General features: G+C 42.9%; 1 protein-coding gene across 1 annotated transcript in view; it reads left to right on the forward strand.

Annotated features, from left to right (window-relative positions):
- The window catches only part of KISS1R (KISS1 receptor), a 308350-nt gene that overhangs the window by 232770 nt on the left and 55943 nt on the right, over positions 1–19637 (forward strand). The window contains exon 3 of the mRNA XM_088460304.1: positions 18909–19044. Coding sequence (XP_088316430.1) covers positions 18909–19044 — 136 coding nt within the window. The remainder of the gene's footprint in view (positions 1–18908; positions 19045–19637) is intronic.

Raw genomic sequence — 19637 nt, forward strand, 5'->3', positions numbered from 1 at the left:
GCACAATTGCAGAATTTTTAAAAACTTACTTTAGGGACATCAAAATATGCTAGTACCCATTTTCATGTACCCCAAATTTGATGGGACCACTTAAAAAAGCGAAAAAAATAACCTAAGTGCTCTTCTGCAACACTTCTTCAATGTCGGGAAAAAACACCTACTGCGGCTATTTAAATCCCCGACTTTCATTTAAAGGCTAAAACTGGGGTACCCATAGTGATCCCCCATGTTTTTACAACTTTAGGGGGGGTCCTACAATTTTTTTAAGGAAAATTTCATAACTTTACGCAAATCCCACTTCGCAGGCTCCCGTTTTCGTTAGTTTCATATTGAATACGGGGATAAGCGGGCACGCGCCCGATACTTTATCCCCGGTAAAAGCTCCGATATGAAACGTAAACTTCGACAGCGAAGTTTACATTTCATATTGAATTCCCCTCCAAGTATTTAATACTGTTGACACTGCATTTAAATGATGCCTACAGTGTCATTGTCCATTTAATGCGTACACCTTGTGTAGGGTCCTGATCCTTGGCATATAGAGCTGCATGTAATTTACTTAATCAATTTATTATTCTGGATTTTCAGTTGTTTTTTATTTATTGATTTTATTATTATTGATTGGTTTCTGAACTTGATTCCTATTGTCTAACACAGTGGTTCTCAAACTCGGTCCTCAGGACCCCACACAGATCACGTTTTCCAGGTCACCCAGCAGGTGCACAGGTGTATTCATTACTCACTGACACATTTTAAAAGATCCACAGATGGAGCTAATTATTTTACTTGCGATTCTGTGAGGAGACCTGGAAAACATGCACTGTTTGGGGTCCTGAGGACTGAGTTTGAGAACCTGTGGTCTAACATCTTTATATTCTTATCATTAAATTCATTTTATATTACTTATCCTGTCAGTAGCACTGCGCTTCTTTCCCTTTCCTCTTTCTTACCAGAACCACTGTATCAGGCTCAGCACCAGTTTTAGAAGCAGCAGTCCTGCGGGATTGATTCATTAATTCAATACATAACTTAAGCTGGCCACACACTAGACCAACTTACATCCAACTAGTTCATTGGTTGGAATGAAAACCTGGTAAGGGATGAAAGCAAATGACAATCAGCAATTTGCTCCCAAACGCCAGAAAATGGACAAAAACTGTTGTTTGAACAAATTGTTGATCAAGCATTTAACAAACTTGTCTGACGACCATTTTCATCTGTTTTCTGGCATTTAGGAGCAAATTGCTGATCATCAGTTACTCCCATACGTTACCAGATTTTCATTCCAACCAATCAACTAGTTAGCTGGTTGGATGAAAGTTGGTCTAGTGTTTGGCCAGCTTCAGTCTATTAATAATTTATACCCACACTTTTTGGCGCCCTCCATTTGTCTCTTTTTCCGGGAACACTGACAAAGACTACACCAGACTTGCCTACCCTCCAGATTTGGTCGGGAGCCTCCCAAATATAGGGTGCCGCTCCCAAACCCCCGGAAAGGCAGGCAAGCCTCCTGGTTGCCTCCTGCCCCCCACACAACTACTAGAAACCTCAGCAGCGGGCATACCCGATGACGCAATTCGCATCATCGTGGCTCCACCCCGTTCTTCACAATGTCTTTATTTTCGGCATCGTGAAGAGGGGGCGGGGTCACGATGATGCAATCGTACTGTCACGCCCCTGGCCCCGCCCCCAAACCATCGCCATAGTCCGGCCATGCCCCCCCCCACTGTATGCAGGCATTCAGCTCCCTCCCGGAAGGAGGGAGCTGAATGTTGGCAAGTATGGACTACACAGACACACACGCATACTGACAAAGACTGCACAGACACACACACTGACACAGACACACACACACACTGACACACACCTCTGACTTAAAAACACAAATAAATACAGCTCTGGCATCATTGCAACCCACATGTTATACACAGACCTGCAGTGCGGTTCGAGTCCAGGAGAGACTGCCGGCAGTACGATCAGATCACTGTCACCTTGCAGCAGCTCTCAGCCTCTCACAGTGCTGGTGCTGCCATGTGAACTAGAGATGGCTAGTGAGTGAGTGTCTCAACACACTGACTCGAATAATTCAGATGTTCGAATGATTCGAGTCACTCAGTGTTTGGTGTGTCGAGACACTCACCTCTCTAGCCTCTCTGTCAGTGGGAACTAGAGTGAATGGCAGCTCCGCCCCCTACACTGCTGATCCCACCAGATTATACTTCTCCACTGAGTCATATTATTATTATCATTTATTTATATGGCGCCACAAATGTCCCGCAGCGCCTTACAAAGCACATAAACAAGTTGTAGACAAGCGACTTACATTAGTGACCATAACACCCAGATAAGCAACAGAGCATAAGCAGCCAAGTGTTAAGTGCACTAGTGGTGAGTAAGAAGTAGATGAAACTAAAGTAGGGAGAAGTACAAGAGGTTAGAGGGCCCTGCTCATAAGAGCTTACATTCTAAAAGGGAAGGGGAAGACAAACAGGGTGACACAGATGGGGAGGAAGGTGAATGTATCAGGGAGTTAGAAAGACAGCAGGAAGGCTTTGATGAAATAATGGGTCTGGAGAGCCCGTTTGAAGGATTGCAAAGAGGTGGAGAGTCTGATGGGGAGTGGGAGAGAGTTCCAGAGGTGGGGAGCAGTGCGGGCAAAATCTTGGAGGCGGGAGTGGGAGGAAGTAATCAGCTGGCATGAAAGGCGGCGTGCATTATTTGAACGAGGAGAGTGGAGAGTAGAGTGAAGGGAGATGAGATCAGAGATGTATATGGGGGAAGATTGGGTGAGGGCTTTGTAAGTGAGCGTAAGAACCTTAAATTGGGTTCTAAAAGGGAAGGGGAGCCAGTGGAGTGCTTGTAGGAGAGGGGAGGCAGATGTAGAGCATTTGGAGAGGAAGATAAGCCGTGGAGCAGCATTAAGGATAGACTGGAGAGGAGAGAGATGGGATTTGGGGAGGCCAGATAGGAGGAGGTTACAGTAGTCCAATATGGAGATGACCAGTGAGTGTATGAGGGTTTTTGTAGCATCCTGGGTGAGATAGGGTGTGATCTTAGAAATATTTTTGAGATGGAAACGACAGGACTGTGAAAGGTTCTGGATATGTGGTTTGAAGGAGAGGGATGAGTCCAGGATAACTCCAAGACAGCGCACTTTGGGGCTAGATGAGATAGTTATACCATCAATTGATAAAGAAATAGTGGGAAGTGAGGTTATGTGGGAGGGTGGGCAGACGATCAGCTCTGTCTTAGACATATTAAGTTTAAGAAATTGCTGGGACATACATGAAGAGATGGCAGAGAGACAGTTGGAAATACGAGTCAGAAGAGAGGGGGAGAGATCAGGGGAGGAAATGTAGATTTGAGTATCATCAGCATAGAGATGATAATGGAGGTCAAAAGAGCTGATGAGTTCACCTAGAGAGGAAGTATAGAGGGAGAATAGAAGAGGTCCAAGAACAGAACCTTGAGGAACACCTACTGTAAGAGGCTGTGGGGGGGAAGAGGAGTCATGAGAGGAAAGTGAGAAAGATCAGTCAGAGAGGTAGGATGACAGCCAAGAGAGGGCAGTGTCACATAGACCAAGGGAGTGAAGGTTATGCAGCAGGAGAGGGTGGTCCACAGTGTCAAAAGCAGCAGAGAGATCAAGGAGAATGAGAAGAGATAAGTGGCCCTTGGATTTGGCAGCAAGGAGGTCGTTGCTGACTTTCATGAGGGCAGTTTCAGTGGAGTGGAGAGAACGGAAGCCGGACTGAAAAGGGTCAAGGAGGGAGTGGGAGGAAAGAAAAGTGGTAAGGCGTTTGTAGACAATCTGCTCAAGGAGTTTGGAGGCAAAAGGGAGGAGAGAGATTGGTTGGTAGTTAGAAAGAAGGTTAGGATCAAGGGTAGGTTTTTTAAGAGTGGGGGAGACAAGGGCATGCTTGAATGCAGAAGGAATTGTGCCTGATGAGAGAGAGGTTAATGAGGTGGGCAAGATGGGAGCAGGCAGAAAGAGAGAGGAAGCAGAGGAGGCGGGAGGGGATAGGATCAAGGGGGGAGGTGGAAGGGGGGAAGGACCGGATGAGGGCCATGACTTCCTCTCCAGATTCAGGGGAGAAGAATGTTAGAGTTGGTAAAGTTGATTGGGAGGGGTGATCTGGGAAAGGAGGAGGTGGAGAGCTGGGGGCTGGTTGGATATGATGTCCTGACATATGGAATCAATTTTAGATGTAAAGTAGGTAGCAAAGTCAAGGGCAGAGAGCAAGGAGGGGAGAAGAGGAGGGGGTGGGCGAAGGAGGGAGTTGAAAGTGGTGAAGAGACGCTGGGGATTAGAGGACTGAGAGGAGATGAGGATCTTGAAATATGACTGTTTAGAGAGGGAGAGAGCAGCACTATAGGATGAGAGCATAAATTTGAAATGGAGAAAATCTGCCTTAGAGCAGATTTCAGATATCAGCAGTGTAGGGGGCAGATATCAGCAGTGTAAGGTTCGGAGCTGTCAAGTGACTCACTCTCAGTCGCGCAGCTACTGCCAGGGCTCGGGGCAGTGCACTGACTCAGGAGAGTCAGTGCAGAAGCTTGAGCTGTGTTGCGGGGGGCGGAGCTGTCTGCGACTCACTGAGTCGTGCTGCTTCTGCCAGGGCTCAGGTGAGTGCACTGACTCAGGAGAATCAGTGCAGAACCTTGAGCTGTAGTGCTGGGCTGCGGGGGGCGGAGCTGTCAGCGACTCACTCAGTCGCTGGCACATCTGCTTCCTACAGCTCTAAAGAGCCGTGTCCTGAGACATTGTCTCGAGACACTTCACTAAGTTGAGCCATGCAGTGAATCGTTCTGCCCATCTCTAATGTGAACTGACTAGGAGGGGCTGCGGCCCCTACAGGCAGCACAGTATAACAGCAGGCACAGTTGCCTGAGCTTCGGCAGGACCCTGAGCTTCTCTTAAAAAAAATAGTTCAGCTGTGCGGCGATGGAGCAACTGGCAGGGGGGATTTGTAGTTATTCAGAACCCCCCCCCCGCTGCGTGCACGTGTGCAAGTGTACTCTCCACGACGGTGGAATCATGGCGGCGGCATCATGGTGACATTGATACAGTGCTTCTATTAATGTCATGATTGATGGCTTTAAAGGCGGACAAGCCTCTGTCCAACAATATGGAGAAACGACGGACATATTCAAATGCCCGCCATGAAATTCTCCAGAGAGCGGAGTGGGAGAGGACAATTTGCTCAATTCAATTGCTATGGAGTGACCTGGTGTGCAGGGAGGAGGGGAGACTGCTGAAACTAAGGGCTCGCCTACTAAGGGGCACAGTATATATTTAGTTATTTTTTATAATATTGTGTTATATATGTTTTAAATTCAGTTTCTTAACCTAATTCATTCATCAAAAATATGACAGTATGTGGGGGCCTTTGTGTGTGTTTTTTTTCCATGTGGGGTTATTTTAAGTTGTTTCTTTAATATTTTGGGGGCAATTTTTTATTTTTTTATTTGAGGGCTGTCTTTATTTTCTATCCTGCCAATGGCAAAATTGTGTGTTCTTTTTTTATCTTGTCGGAATCAATTAAAAGTAACTATTTTCACGTGGGAATTATTTTCACTGTTGCCCAGTACTGTATGGGTATTCAGGTGTAATACAGTAATTCTGTGTATTTGTTTGCGTTATTATTGAGGTTTCACCTAAAGACTTGTACTGTAGTGTAGTAAAGACTGTGCATGCAACATAAGCAGTCAAGTTTGCGACTTTTACGCAGGAAAAATTCCCTGTGCACTGCTGCTATGGTGGTTTACCGTACTGTACATCTGCGACTTTATAGCGACTTTGTCCATGAGCAGTGCGGCAGTGAAAATATAAAAATACAGTATGCGACTATCGCTGTCGCATGAAATTGTATGCGGCTGTGACATTTACGTACTGTATTTCTTTAACTGACGCTGCATACTATATTCATTTACTGTACTGTACTAAATTTCTATTTTGCAGTGTGGTGCATCAGAGTGCATAGATTTTGTTTTAATAATTTATTGAATGTTTTCTGTTTTTCTTATACTGTAGTGAGAGTTGTTTTTTCCACTTTTGTCCTAATGTTGGTATGTTTTCATTCAGCCTCAGGACATTAGGGTAACTTCACTCTGGCAGATGGGCGGGGAACCTGTTACTCATTCTGCCAGATAGAAATTCACCCATCCTCTGCAGTATACAGTTACTAAGAGGTCCATTAATCAATGATCGCCTTTGCAATGTGATCAGGGCATGACAGTAACACCCATGATTGCATTGCAAAATGTGATCCTATTGTCCGGATGTATCATCCGGGACATGCAGGAACACGGGCTCCGAAGAGAGCCCTGCGATGTCTGCAGAGAGTGGCCGGTCAGTGCAGGGGGTGCTGCGTAATCGCAGTCCCGCAGACTGTACATTCACATCCGCCATAGCCGGGGAGAGTTCCGGCTAATTATGCAGGGTGTAGCCCGTAGGCTACAGCAGCTAACGCCATCTTCAGATGGCGTTAGCTTCGGGGCCAATACCTGGAATGCAGCCCCCATAGAAACCTATGGGGCATCCCTCCATTACAGCTGCCAGCGGTAATGGAGGGATCACAGCAGGTATCGGAGAAACCTGCTGTGGTCCCTCCTTAATACATACCGGGGATACTTAATATTTGAGGTAAACCCCTGAAAACGGGTATTTTCGTGGATTATACCTCAAATACACTTTGATGAATGGACCCCTAAGAGAACTTGGTAGACTTAGAAGATATCCATTGATAAGCATGGATATCCTTAAAACCTTTACTGAAATGGCACTCTCATTTTATTAAGGACTGCAACATAATAGCAGTCAAGTTTGCAACTTTTATGGAGGGAAAAACCCTGTGCACTGCTGTTACAGTGGTTTGCCGTACTGTACATCTGTGACTTTATAGTGATTACGTCCATGAGCAGTAAGTGATTAACCTACCTGTCAGGGCTTGCTGTACTGTAGTGCCATATCCATCCACTGCTATTGTATTCAGATTTGTAGTTTTCATTACTGGAGCACTAGCCACCTAGAGGCTAAGGTGTGTATTGCATGCCATGGATTCAGTTGCATCTTACTGTGCCCACTCACAGTATTTTCATAACACCACTGAGATGCCTGTGTGACATGACCTGAGCAACAATGACGGAGGACACATCTGTACTAATTTAGGAATCTATCCTATCAGAACATCAGGAGTTTGTAGCATTAACAGCTACTACTGGATATTCTGCAGATTGTCACACTCGGCTACAGACAGCCACATTTGGTGAGAGCTAACTGATTTTAACTTATTTTTACAAGTGTATCTCTGCTAAGAACTGATATTTTGTTTCCCATCAATTGGTTAACAGCTATACAAAATAGGTTGTATTCGACTTTGATATGGGCTGCTGAATGAAGTATCTTTATATGTAATATTACAGAGGAGGTTTCAAGTTTGTGTTTTTACACACGTTTTTCACACTAATAAGAGCCTGAACTAAATAAGAACCGAAGCATCAGACTTTTTATCAAGCATTTCTTAATTGATTCAGTCATTTTCCAACAGTGGATTATCAAACAATTTAACTGTTTATTACCTGTGTAGATTAATTGTGCTTTTATTTATTCTTATTTATTGCAATTCATTGATTATCTATTGCTTTGATTTTTTTAACTATTGTCATGGTTTAATTTCTTATTATATTTTTTCATATTTAATTTGTGTCTGTTTTAATAAATTTATATAATCTCAGTATTTCTAAGGTAATTTTATATTTTCCTAAAATAACACAAATGTAGCACTCTCTTTATAAAAATTCTTCTCTTATTGTGTGGCGTCACTGATGCTCTCTGTATTATATGGCAGTCACTGATGCTCTCTGTATTATATAGTAGTCACTGATGTTTTCTGTATTGTATGCCAGTTACAGCTGCTCTTTGTTTTATATGGCGAGCATTGTGATGTTATTTGTATTATATGGAGGTCACTGTAATGCTCTCTGCATTACGTGGCAGTCACTGTGATGTTGTCTGCATTAATGGTGGTAATAGGGATGTTGTCTGTCATATATGGTGGTCACTGTGCTCTGTTTTGGGTGAGGTAGTGTAGTACAAACAGCAATTCTTACCTTTGAGTCTTGAGATTGTAACAACTATTTAAAACTTGGATTGCATTTACTGCAGGACTGTTATACGGGAAATAATGTAAATCATTTTTTACACTTCTCCTTGTCACTGTGATTTAGGTGACTAATCATATATTTTAGCACTTGTTTTTCTATGCATAACAGTTAACATTGTTTCATTACTGCAGTAAAGGCTATTAACATGAACAAGCTGCTAATTAATCTCCTTTTTGGAGCACAATTATGAGAATTTTAACATTTTGTTCTGATCACAATGAAACAGCGTTTTATCATATATGTAGTCTTGGGAGTTATCTATATTATTGTGTAGAAAAAATTATTTGCTTTTATTTAAATTTTGTGTATTGGGCACGTTTAATGTTCTGAGTGCCACAACAAACTTTCATTTGTATTCTTTACATTGAGAATGTCTGTATTCAAACAAACCAACGGTGACTAGTATCAAATGGAGGAAGTGCTAAACTGAGTCTTTGCCTCGGGTGACGAAAATCCTAGCTTCATCCCTGGAAAGTTCAGCCACAGTGACCTGAGACAAACACATCAGATTTATTTTATTATTATTATTATTATATTTATCTATTTTAGCTAGCTGAGACACTTTAGTGGAGATGTACTAAGCTCTGGAAAGTGAAGAGTGATAAATGACCAGTCGCTCAGCTCCTAACTGTCAAGTTACAGGCTGTGTTTGACAAATGACAGTTGGGAGCTGATTGGTTGGAAGTTTATCACTCTCCAGTTTATCACTTTCCAAAACTTAGTACATCTCCTCCTTTATACCACATCTGGAATAGCGGCAAATGATATGTCTTATAAAAGGCATGTTTGGAGGTGCAACAAACTGAGAATAGGCTGCATGTCCACTTACATGTACAGGAGTTGCGCTTGTATGCTCCCTCTCCAGCTACAACAAAGCACAACTTCTATGAATGATGTGCACTCAAGTCCATGTTGTTTTACTGCAAATTATATGGTATAGAATCGAAATCGAAATCATAGTCAAAGTAGTCAAAGCATACTGTGTAATGGATTTCTGTGTGAGGAACTATTATTTCCTATCCGGATAAATGGAGATTACAAATTGAAAGGCTGATAGAATAATCTTTGTCCTAGTCAAAACATTTTTTTTTGCATGTGGGGCAAGCACTGCATTATATTACATGCTGCACACTCACGTACAGGCCCACAGAGCCATAACTAGACTTTTTGGTGCCCTGTGCCAGAGAGAGCATTGGCACCCCCTTCCCATCTGTTTTTTAAATAGGGACATAAGATAGTGCACCTGAAAAGGGGCCATGGCCTCATGGGGAAGGGCCACGGAAGAGATAGGAGAGGCCAGGAGATGCTGGGGATAAAAGAAGAGAAAGCTACAACTGAGAATGATAATAAACAGGAAAATAAACAGCGCCCCCTCCCCTGCGGTGCCCTGTGTCTTGGCACTGGTCGCACCACCCTAGTTAGGGCCCTGCAGGCCCACTTTATTTTTACATTGAGTTACGCTGCACCCTTGTCCCACTTTCTCTCACACTGTCCGTACTGTGGCACAAAATGGATTTTCAAGTGCACATTTTGTACTACCATCAGAATGTGCTGCAAACTTTAAATGAGCTTGTTAAATTCTATTAGCATTCACGATTGATCATCTGCACCAAAGAAAGATCTAACTGCAAATACAGGGCGGGATGTATGACGCATCGGATTCGGGATACGATGCATCCTGCCAACCTTCGCTCCGGAAGAGCTGTCCTTTGCATGTGAGGGACATCCGTGTCTATGACCCAGATGTGACTGCGCAGAATGACACACGTGCCACGGTGGGTGCTGGGAGGGATTGGATCCCTCTCAGAGCACTTTCCGAATAGAAGCACATAGGCTTCTATAGGGTAATGTCATCAGAAAATGGTGTTACCCACCGCATCCAAGGCTTGTTGCATATGAGAAATGTGGTCAAACCCACATTTTCGGTGTTTCACCGCATTTCTAATGTTGCTGCATCATGCCTACAGTACCTAAGAGGAATAATTATTTTACTGTTAAAAAATACACCATTTTATAATGTGTTAATTCTGCACAAATAGTGTAGCAAAAGTAACTTAAGGGTCTGAATCAGAGATGGATGCAGTTTGCGTATTTTGACACAGAAGTGATGTGATAATATGCTAAAACAGCAGGAGGCATCTGAGGATCATCTGCGAGATCATCAGCCATAATCTGAGGATCATATGCTAGACCAGTGGTTCCCAAAACGGCACCCTGGAGTACCTAGGGACACTTGCAGGGGAGCCTCAGGTTTGTTTTCCCGCACCAAATCAAATTCTTTAAGGTCAATGTAAAGTAAATATATGCACAAACAGAAGAACAAACCTGTCCACCACTATATAACCAAACCTAAGGATGACGGGTAAGCACAATTTACTTCACTGTACTACTTCACTACATTTTTTTCTGAATTTCTTAATGCCAAACTTTTGTCTTAGGGGTGCCGTGAAAACAATACTGAGGCACTAAGGCGCCGTGAATAAAAAAAGATTGGGAACCTCTCTGCTAGACCATTGGTCCTGAGGACACTCACATTGTCTTTTGCAGCTTCGTAACTGAGGCCAGGAAGTCTGCGTCGACTTCCTAGCCTCTGCGTCGACTTCCTGTAGAGGCCAGGAAGTCTGGCCTCTACACTCCCAAAAAAACAGAGCGACAACCCCCCCATTTTCCGGAATGGCAGTTAGCACCACCCCCACCCTGCTCCCAAACGACCGCAGGTGTTTGGGGGCTGGGTGGCGCCCCACCATCAGATATGTACACATTCTTCCAAACTATCCCGAATGTGTCACGTTTCGACTACAAGTAGGTGTTTCTGGAAGAATAGGGGCAGGCCTTAGGCAGACCAGGATGGGTCTGTGTTTGGCCCATATTCTCACGTGTAATTGTTACAATTTTTAATGAGGAAAAATTTATATTTCTGTTTGAAGATTTAATCATTTGTAAAAATAACCTTAAACTCTGCACATGAGCTAAGCACTGTGATGCTGATACAGCAATACTTTAAATTAGAGATGTGCGGGTTCGGATTTACTCGGTTCTTATCGCCAATTTACCGCAAGTTCGGATTAGTTCGGATTTATTTTATTGGCTATCCAAAACACGTGATAGCCGATAGCCAATAAAATGCCGTTTTGAGATCCGAGTAAATCCGAGTAAAACCGAGTAAATCCGAACCCGCTCATCTCTACTTTAAATCCACATTAGAGAAAAAGCCTCTGGGTTGTTTTAGTCATTACAGTTTTATAGTACAATTTGTTCAATATTGGAGCCTGCTGCTTAAGGGGCCCATAATTACTCCCATAATCTCTCCTATTCATGTGAAGCTTTGATGACTAAATAGATACTGTTAACTGCTGATATGGACTCTGAAAATAGATGGCATTTTATAGAAAGACATAAATTGGGATGGGAAAGTAATAGATGATAAAAGGCAAAGAGCAAGGTCTACAATAAAGAAGTAAATCTTTAAGTTTTGGTACATCCATCCATACCTCTCAATGTTTCAAGCAGTCATATGAATACTTAGGACAAATTGACATGCTCTCACTTATGTTCCAATTTCCAGCTGCTGTACTAAAGGCTACATATATAGAAATATGGGTACTTCCGTATCTTCGCAGCCCCCTGCTGGTTGTGTGTTGAAGATATGGAAGTAGCGTAAACTTTAGGAAATACTATTCGGACCCTTGCGGGCTCGCTTCGCTCGCCACATGCACTTATTCCCCCTTCATGCCCACTTGGATGGTAGGGAATGACGTTTGACACAAGCTTATAAGCCAGTCTCCAACGACATTCCCTACCATCCAACGTCATTCCCTACCATCCAAGTGGGCATGGAGGGGGAATAAAGCTATGTGGCGAGCGAAGCGAACCCGCAAGGGTCCGAATAGTATTTCCTGAAGTTTACGCTACTTACGTATCTTCACTGAATAGTGAAGATGCGCAAGTAGTGTAACCAGGGGCCGCAAAGATACGGAAGTACCGAAATATGCTATATACACAGAATAATAAAAACACAGCCAAATGTATGAGACCTATCCACAAATACATGAGACATTAAAGTCACAAATCTACATAGATAGATCTAATTATAATTAAATACAAAAGGATAAAGTCCACCAGGCAAAATGAAACAGGAGCAGCTTAAAAAGGGTGTTATCACCAACCCACCAAATACAAGGCAAAAAACAAGCGTATGTCTAAGTGCATTCTATTGGTATAAATAATAACACATAAAACGTCCTAGGTATAAATCAAGCTTTAGATGTCTTTGTCAGAATCCCAAATAGCCTCAAAAAGAAGGAAACAATTCAGAAATAATTGGAGATGATGAAAGATATCTAAAACTTACTCCTGCCGGCTTCTTTTATCTGCTGCTGCGTCCAAAGACGCGGCATCTCGTTATCTGTGTGATCATCGGTCATCTGCGTAACCCTCATTATACTCAGGATGACTCGGGAATTCACACTGCAGAAGCCAGTAAAACCGTGTCTAAGGATGCAGCCTCTAGCTAAAGCACACCCAGAAAACAGAGTGACACGCCCCCATTTTCTGCAATGCTAGATGAAACAGTTGCAAATGTCAGATTCCATGTCTATCCAGTAATTGTACTGTCACTGAGCAGAAGGTTAAACATGAAATGGAATAAAGTCACAAATGGGGCCTGATACATAGTCGCATATAATGCTGATTTTCACACAGTTCAGTGATTTGTTGTTACTGCAAATGCCTGAAAAACTTGAACAGCACATGTATCCCATACTGTGTACATGCAGAGGCATAGATGTGATTGAGATGCACAGTACCAGAAATGTATAGGAAATGAGCTGGCTATTCCTGGGCGATGACAGGGAGGTGGCTATACAGACGCACAGAGATGGTCCATCTTATGGTCGTATTACGAGAGTGATGCTGAACTAGTTGCAAACTCAGATGCTTAATTGCTCACATTGAAACCCATACTGTGAGGGAGAATCTGCACCTTGCATGGGACTGATGCATGTTTCAATGGTGCGACTGATAGTTGTGTCTAAAGATGCATCAAGCAGTATTACAATGTCTAAAGAAGCTCAAAGTGGACACCTCAGTCCTTTCACATTCAAACGCATAACTGTACACCAGGGGAAGGGTGTTTACTAGCATTAGCATAAAGTAACAGGCGCGACTACGGCAAAAGATGCAAAAGCTGTGGCAGCAGTGCGCGACTCAGAATCAGCCTCATGTAGCACTTGTATTGCTTTCATCTGTGAGACAGGAGCTTCTCCTACTCTCAGTGGCTTTTGTGGATTTAATGATAATTACGAGACTCTAGGTCCAGTGGGATATGTCAGATCAAAGTCATTGCGCTATGTTATGTTATGAGGGCATAGGCCTCTCTGTCTATTTGCCATCAATGGTACAGAGCAGCATTTGAAGGAAAAGCACATTCCCACAGAAGTTACTTCTGGCAAACAAACAACATTGTCCAAGTAGTGGGTGAACCCATCATGCCTAGTACTTAGTTGTAAAGTATATGTGTTACGGTGTTGATATTGAAGTGCCCTTGTACTTAACCAGTGGTGTTGCTTTATTGAGAGATAGCAGGTACAGTTGTTCTCACTGTTACATGCACACTGGTAATGGAGCAGAGATTGAGCGAATCAGGGTACTATACAGCTCAGCAGCCAGTGAGTGAATGCTACAAATGGGTAGTGGTGCAGGGATTTGGAACAGCTTTAAATGAAGGTTTTAATCAGGTCTCTCATAGGAGCTAAGTAGGAGACTTCTGTCCCCCACCACGTCACTCTACACAGTAAAGGTGGCTGAAGTCACATGTGCAGTAGCACATCAGATTGGAGATTGGACTTCCCTGCAGACTCTGTGTCCTAGTGCCCAGCATGCTTTTCCATTTTACATAAACATTTAATGTCAGCTTTTCTGTAGCGAATTTAAAAAAAACTGGGTTATGCACATGATGAAGTATAACCACATCATGTGTTCGCAGAAGATACTTTAGTAAAAGTTCCTTCGCTGATAGCATGAGCCATAACAATATCTTGCCTCACAAAATTGGAGCTTTTCACGCTTGTGGTTTTGAAATCATGCAAAGTGTTTTTTTCTTATCTTGGATTTCCATTCACACCAATCAAACTTTGGTTTTGGCTTCTGGATACCTTGAGATTCACTGAATGTAATGTTTGCAAATTCTTTATCATACCTCTTGCGTGGTTAGCCGATATTTGATCTTGCAGATGACCTTTACTGTGGTTGAACTTCCATGCTGATAGTCACTGAACCAGATACATCTTCAGCTGCTGGCATGTCCAGGGACACATATTTGCTCTTTATATCAGCTTCCAACTTTTCTACAATTTGAGTTGTTTCTTTAAAGATAACATCACGTGACTTAACAATGTTTCTAGTATTTGGTTTACACAATCTTTAACCTCTGCTCTCATTGCAATAGCCAAGCATGATGCACTTTACTGACTTTGAATCCAGCTTGCATTTGTGCTCCTTTGATATATGTACATAGGCCGTTTTGATATTTATTACAATTGGTTTTCCTTTTGACTATGCTTCGAAGAGGTGTTATGTCCACTGCTTTCTAAAGAACTTGCCTGCACACATCACTGGAAAAAATTTATCAAATCTTTCAAAGAAAGCTAATGAGACAAAACAGCCCATAGACTTGCAGCTGTCAACATAAAAAAATACCATACAGCTTGAGACAATGGAGCAACAGCAAGCAAAAAGTTTATTCAGTTTCAACCTTCACCAGAAGTGCCCTGCTCTTGTAACTCTGTGCTTGATTCAGCAAGGATCACAAGTGCTAAGATGCACACAGTCGGACAGTTTTCGCGATCTGCACTTGTGTATGCATCACAGTGTGTGTGCGCGAAGTAGCCACTGTGATCGGGAATGAGATCGCAGTGTGTACAGTGATTGATAGGAAGAATCGTTTGTGGGTGGTGATGGGGGGGTGGTCGAGCAAACGCAGGTGTGTCAGAGCAATTGAACGCCGTTACAGGGGCATGCATAATTAAGGCCCTGCGATGGCATACGCAGCATGAGCTATAAATACAGACAGGAAGTTTAGCAGTTTGTGAGTGAGTTCTGACCTGCCTTAATTGTGTGTTAGGCTCCGATGGTACGCGATGGTACCGATGTTTTTGCACACTTGCAAGGTATTACGGATGTGAGTAAAGGGAAGTGGACATTTTTATGTTGTACTGTGGCAGCATTGCGATCACAGTCATTTGCATAATTTTGCAGCAGAACTGTGTACGTGCTTGCTGCCACGATCGCATCAGTGATCCTTGCTGAATAAGGCCCTCTGTACGATCCATAAAGCATTAAGAATTGACTCCAATCAGCATAGTCTTTAGAATGGAAGCTCTTGCGAGCAGGGCCCTATCCTCTTGTGTTTCTCCTTGCTTTATTTTCATCTACTTCTTACTCCCCACCAGGGCACCTAACACTTGGTTGCTTATGCTCTGTTGCTTATTTAGGTGTTATGGTCACCAATGTAGCAAAGTATATTATCCATGTCCTTGTCCTGCATTGTATTGTATGGAGCTGGCCCTAACCAATTTGGTGCCCTAGGCAACATTTTGACTGGTGCCCCCTAGCAGATAATCCCACCACCATTGTTATGGCCGGTACACACTAGACGATGACTAGTGTGTACCGACCATGTTAGCGACTGGACCTGGTGGAGTACTCACATCGACAAGCACATATGCACTTGCCGATGCTGGCAGCGACGTAGTGATGGTGGGGCCATGCTGCATTCAGCCCTCACTAACAATGTCACCATTCAGACCTGCATGTAGGTCCGAGGAGTGATATCGCTGACAACGAGCAGGATATTGAGTATAATGCACTCCCATCATCAATCTTCACAGAAGTGGGGTGCACAGCAGCTAGAACATACACATACATATCTATAAAAATATACATATATAAACATGCACATTGCACTGGCTGCCAGAGTAAGTATAGGAGCGGTGGGGTGAAAAGGGGTGTTGAGATGGAGCCACTGTGGGGTGGGGGTCAGGAGGTGGCTGCGATGGAGGTTGGGGCGGAGGAGGAGGACAACAGAGAGGCGGAGGGATCAGCTAGAGAAAAGGTAGAGCAGAGTTGGAAAAGGGGGTAGTCAGAGACTGAGGTGACAGGCAGTTAAACTATAAAAGCAGAGGGAAGAGCCACATGGCATTTGTAGTTTGCTGAACTCCTGCATGCTAAGGAGACACATGAGGGAGGTGCAGCAGGAACCCTCTTGGATGATGGGGGCAGAAAAGCAACAGGAAGAGCAGAAGGTAAAGGTGTAGGAAAGGGCAGTGAACAAACAGTATGAGGGAATAGTACAGACTGGTGAGCTGTGGGAAGGAAAACTAGGGATGGATAAAGAGTGAACTAGTGCCACATTTTGGTGGTCCCAAGGGTAAAATCAAGGAAATGGCCAGAGTTTGAGGGAGGTGGGTTACACATTCACTCACTGACACTCACCTGCACTCACATTACATACTTACCTTGTCCCTAGCGCCAGTCTGTCCCCTTCTCCAGGGGAATCTAGATCGGTACCTGTGAAAAAAATCCATACTCACCTACCCCTTGGTTCCAGTACTCTGTTTCCAGTAGGCATCCACAGTCTTCTTAAAATAAAAAACGAAAAGCGCGGATCCAGATCCTGATTCAGGTTGGTTAGCAAGGCTGCATTCGCACGCACCCTGCTCGCTGAAAAAATATGCTAATGAATGCAATCGCATGGCAACCGCAGCACAATACCAAGACGCCCACCACTGTTTAAACCCGCCTACTTCCCAAGACATGCATCCACAAGTCAGCAAAAACAATAACAGCTATAATTTTAAAACTGCACTGGCAAGATACAATGTATATGTGTTTTTAACAAATTTAAATAAAATTTATATTTTAATTTAGTGCTCCTTATATGGACACACTTTTTCTTTTTCTTGTTATATAATATGATTTGTATTGTGTTCGTGGTAGCACCTCCTTAAGGTACCCATCCACTAGCAGACATGAAAACGACTGCACGATTACGATATTGTAATCGTGCAGTCGTTTGTCAGTCTGTGATGAGCCTGCACTGAACGAGCAGTCGTTCAGTGCAGGCTCATCAATCATCTACAAACATGCTCCACCAGTTTGGCCAGCATGTTTGCACAATGATAGATGTCTAAACAACCAGCAGGCATGCGCATCGCTGGTCATTTGAGACATTTTTGCAAACGATTTGCAAACGATTCATGAACGTTTGAATGATCATTATCGTTCAATTGCTCAATTTAATTGTCTAGTGGATGGGCATCTTTACATGAATTGACATAGAAATTATATTTTGATAATAGGGGATCATCACTTTAATTCTTTATTTATTATTGTGACAACATTAGTACCTGTGTGATAGGTGGGTGTTCTTAGTTTATGAGTTGATGGTAGTGCAGCTGAAACATCAGATATGCCCCCAACTGGGCTGCACATCTTGGGCAGACCTGTGGCATGTCCAAGCTGTAATACATGGGCACGGGGTAAGAGGATTGATGGCTGGAACAAACACCTGCAGTTTGGGAGCCATGAGCAGCTGCTGTGACAGTAGCAGGCCTTGGTGAGCTCGCACAAATTGGCTGCTCAATGCAGGTGGGCCTACCACCATCACCCAGTATCACTGGGAAACCAGGCAAGGAATAATGGGAGCCATCAGTGCAGATGGTCAATATAAATGCAGCAGTTAGCGGAAGGGTGACTGGATTGCTGCAAAAGGAGCGCATGATGGTGGGAGCACAGAACGAGTCACCAGGAAACAAAGGGATTGCTGTGAGTAAATAGGGTGCTACTTACAGTATTAGAGTGGCAGCTATATATCATCTCCCAAACCCAAGGAGCTTACGTGCCTTGGAGCTTTGTCAATGACTCAGTTATCTCTGCAGAAAAGCACATTTTAGTTGCACTTTGCTCAATGCAAAACAAAGATTCAAACACACAAAACGAACCACATATAATACAAATCAATGTCCCTCATTCTCATTTAAGATACAAATGAGACAAAGTCATGCAGTATTTCTGCAGAAAAGTCTAAAGGGGGTTGCACTAAAGTGTTAGCAGGTGTTGGACTGTACTGCAATGTAATGTTCACTATGCATGTATTGTTTACTATGTCTATGTAAATAATGTTTTACTATTGAACTATATGCATCTACAATTGTATTAGCAAACATACATTGCTAAAAAAAATCAAATAAAATACAGTCTGACCAGTCACTATGGGCAACAATGCCTTTCTCAGTTGGCTAGTTTTCATAGTTTAAATGGTCTCCAACAACTGTACATTATATCACAGCTCCTTGTTGTCTGAAAATGTATTTCATATTATTGATCTATTGACTTTTTTTATGAAAACAAAACAATATAAACCGACCATTATTATTATTATTATTATCATTATAAGTACTACTATGGCAAAATTGCCTTTCTGTCTTTCAGCTCCCCTGTGGGACATGCCATCGAAGTACAATGATCTTACTCTGCCCCTTCCCATGGCAAGTCTTTAGTTAGCAGAATCCATTTACAGGATACATTTTCCTGCGCTGTTCACTCACTGTTAAGAACACTAACAAAGAATAACAGCTGGAATACCTCAGAGTGTGCGAACTCTATGTTGAAAGTGGATAGAAATTGCCTTCTTATTTTAAGACTTATTTTTTCCACTCTCTTATGTGCTTGCTTTAATGTTTTAGGTATCAGTGCAAGCTACCTGTGTGACCCTGACAGCTATGAGTGTGGATCGCTGGTATGTGACCGTGTTCCCGCTGCGTTCCCTGCGTCAAAGGACTCCACGTGTGGCTGTCGCAGTGAGTCTAGGAATCTGGATAGGTAACTAACAACACTCCTGACATATTCCATAATATAAAAGAGGGAAAAGTATTCATGGCTGAGGAAGGAAAATTTTAATTCAGCAAATGCTAAATGTTTGAAAAACTGAGAAATCAGGATGTGCTATTTGGGGTGCCAATTCATAGTTCATGGAAAAGTAAAAAAAGAGAAAGAAGTAACTGTGCACATTGGCAAAACATTGTTGCACTACAAGTGGAGCAGATTTAAAATGTGCAGAGTGATGTAGATGTGAGAGGGGCGTATCCAAATGCAAATCTAAATTGCAGTCAGCATATGTGGACTACATGCAAAAGCAGCCAGTATTTACCTTGCATGCAAAAACAATAAATGTTTCTGCACAGCTTGCATTGCACCATGGTTTGTTCCAGGTGTAAAGTTTTGTTTTGTTTTTTGCTCCAAACTCAGAATTAGCCCCTGGGGCTTAATCTCAATATTTAAATGTAAATTGTATAGTTATTAAAATATTCTATATTTCCTAATGCCCCAATAACAAAACAAAAATAAATGTAACAATAAAAATAACGTGGGTTTCAGAATCTTTCAATGGGAGAAATTGCAAGTTTGCTCCTCCA

Source organism: Taudactylus pleione, unplaced genomic scaffold (genome assembly GCF_031769625.1).
Source record: "Taudactylus pleione unplaced genomic scaffold, aTauple2 ptg000044l, whole genome shotgun sequence".
Classification (NCBI taxonomy): Eukaryota; Metazoa; Chordata; class Amphibia; order Anura; family Myobatrachidae; genus Taudactylus; species Taudactylus pleione.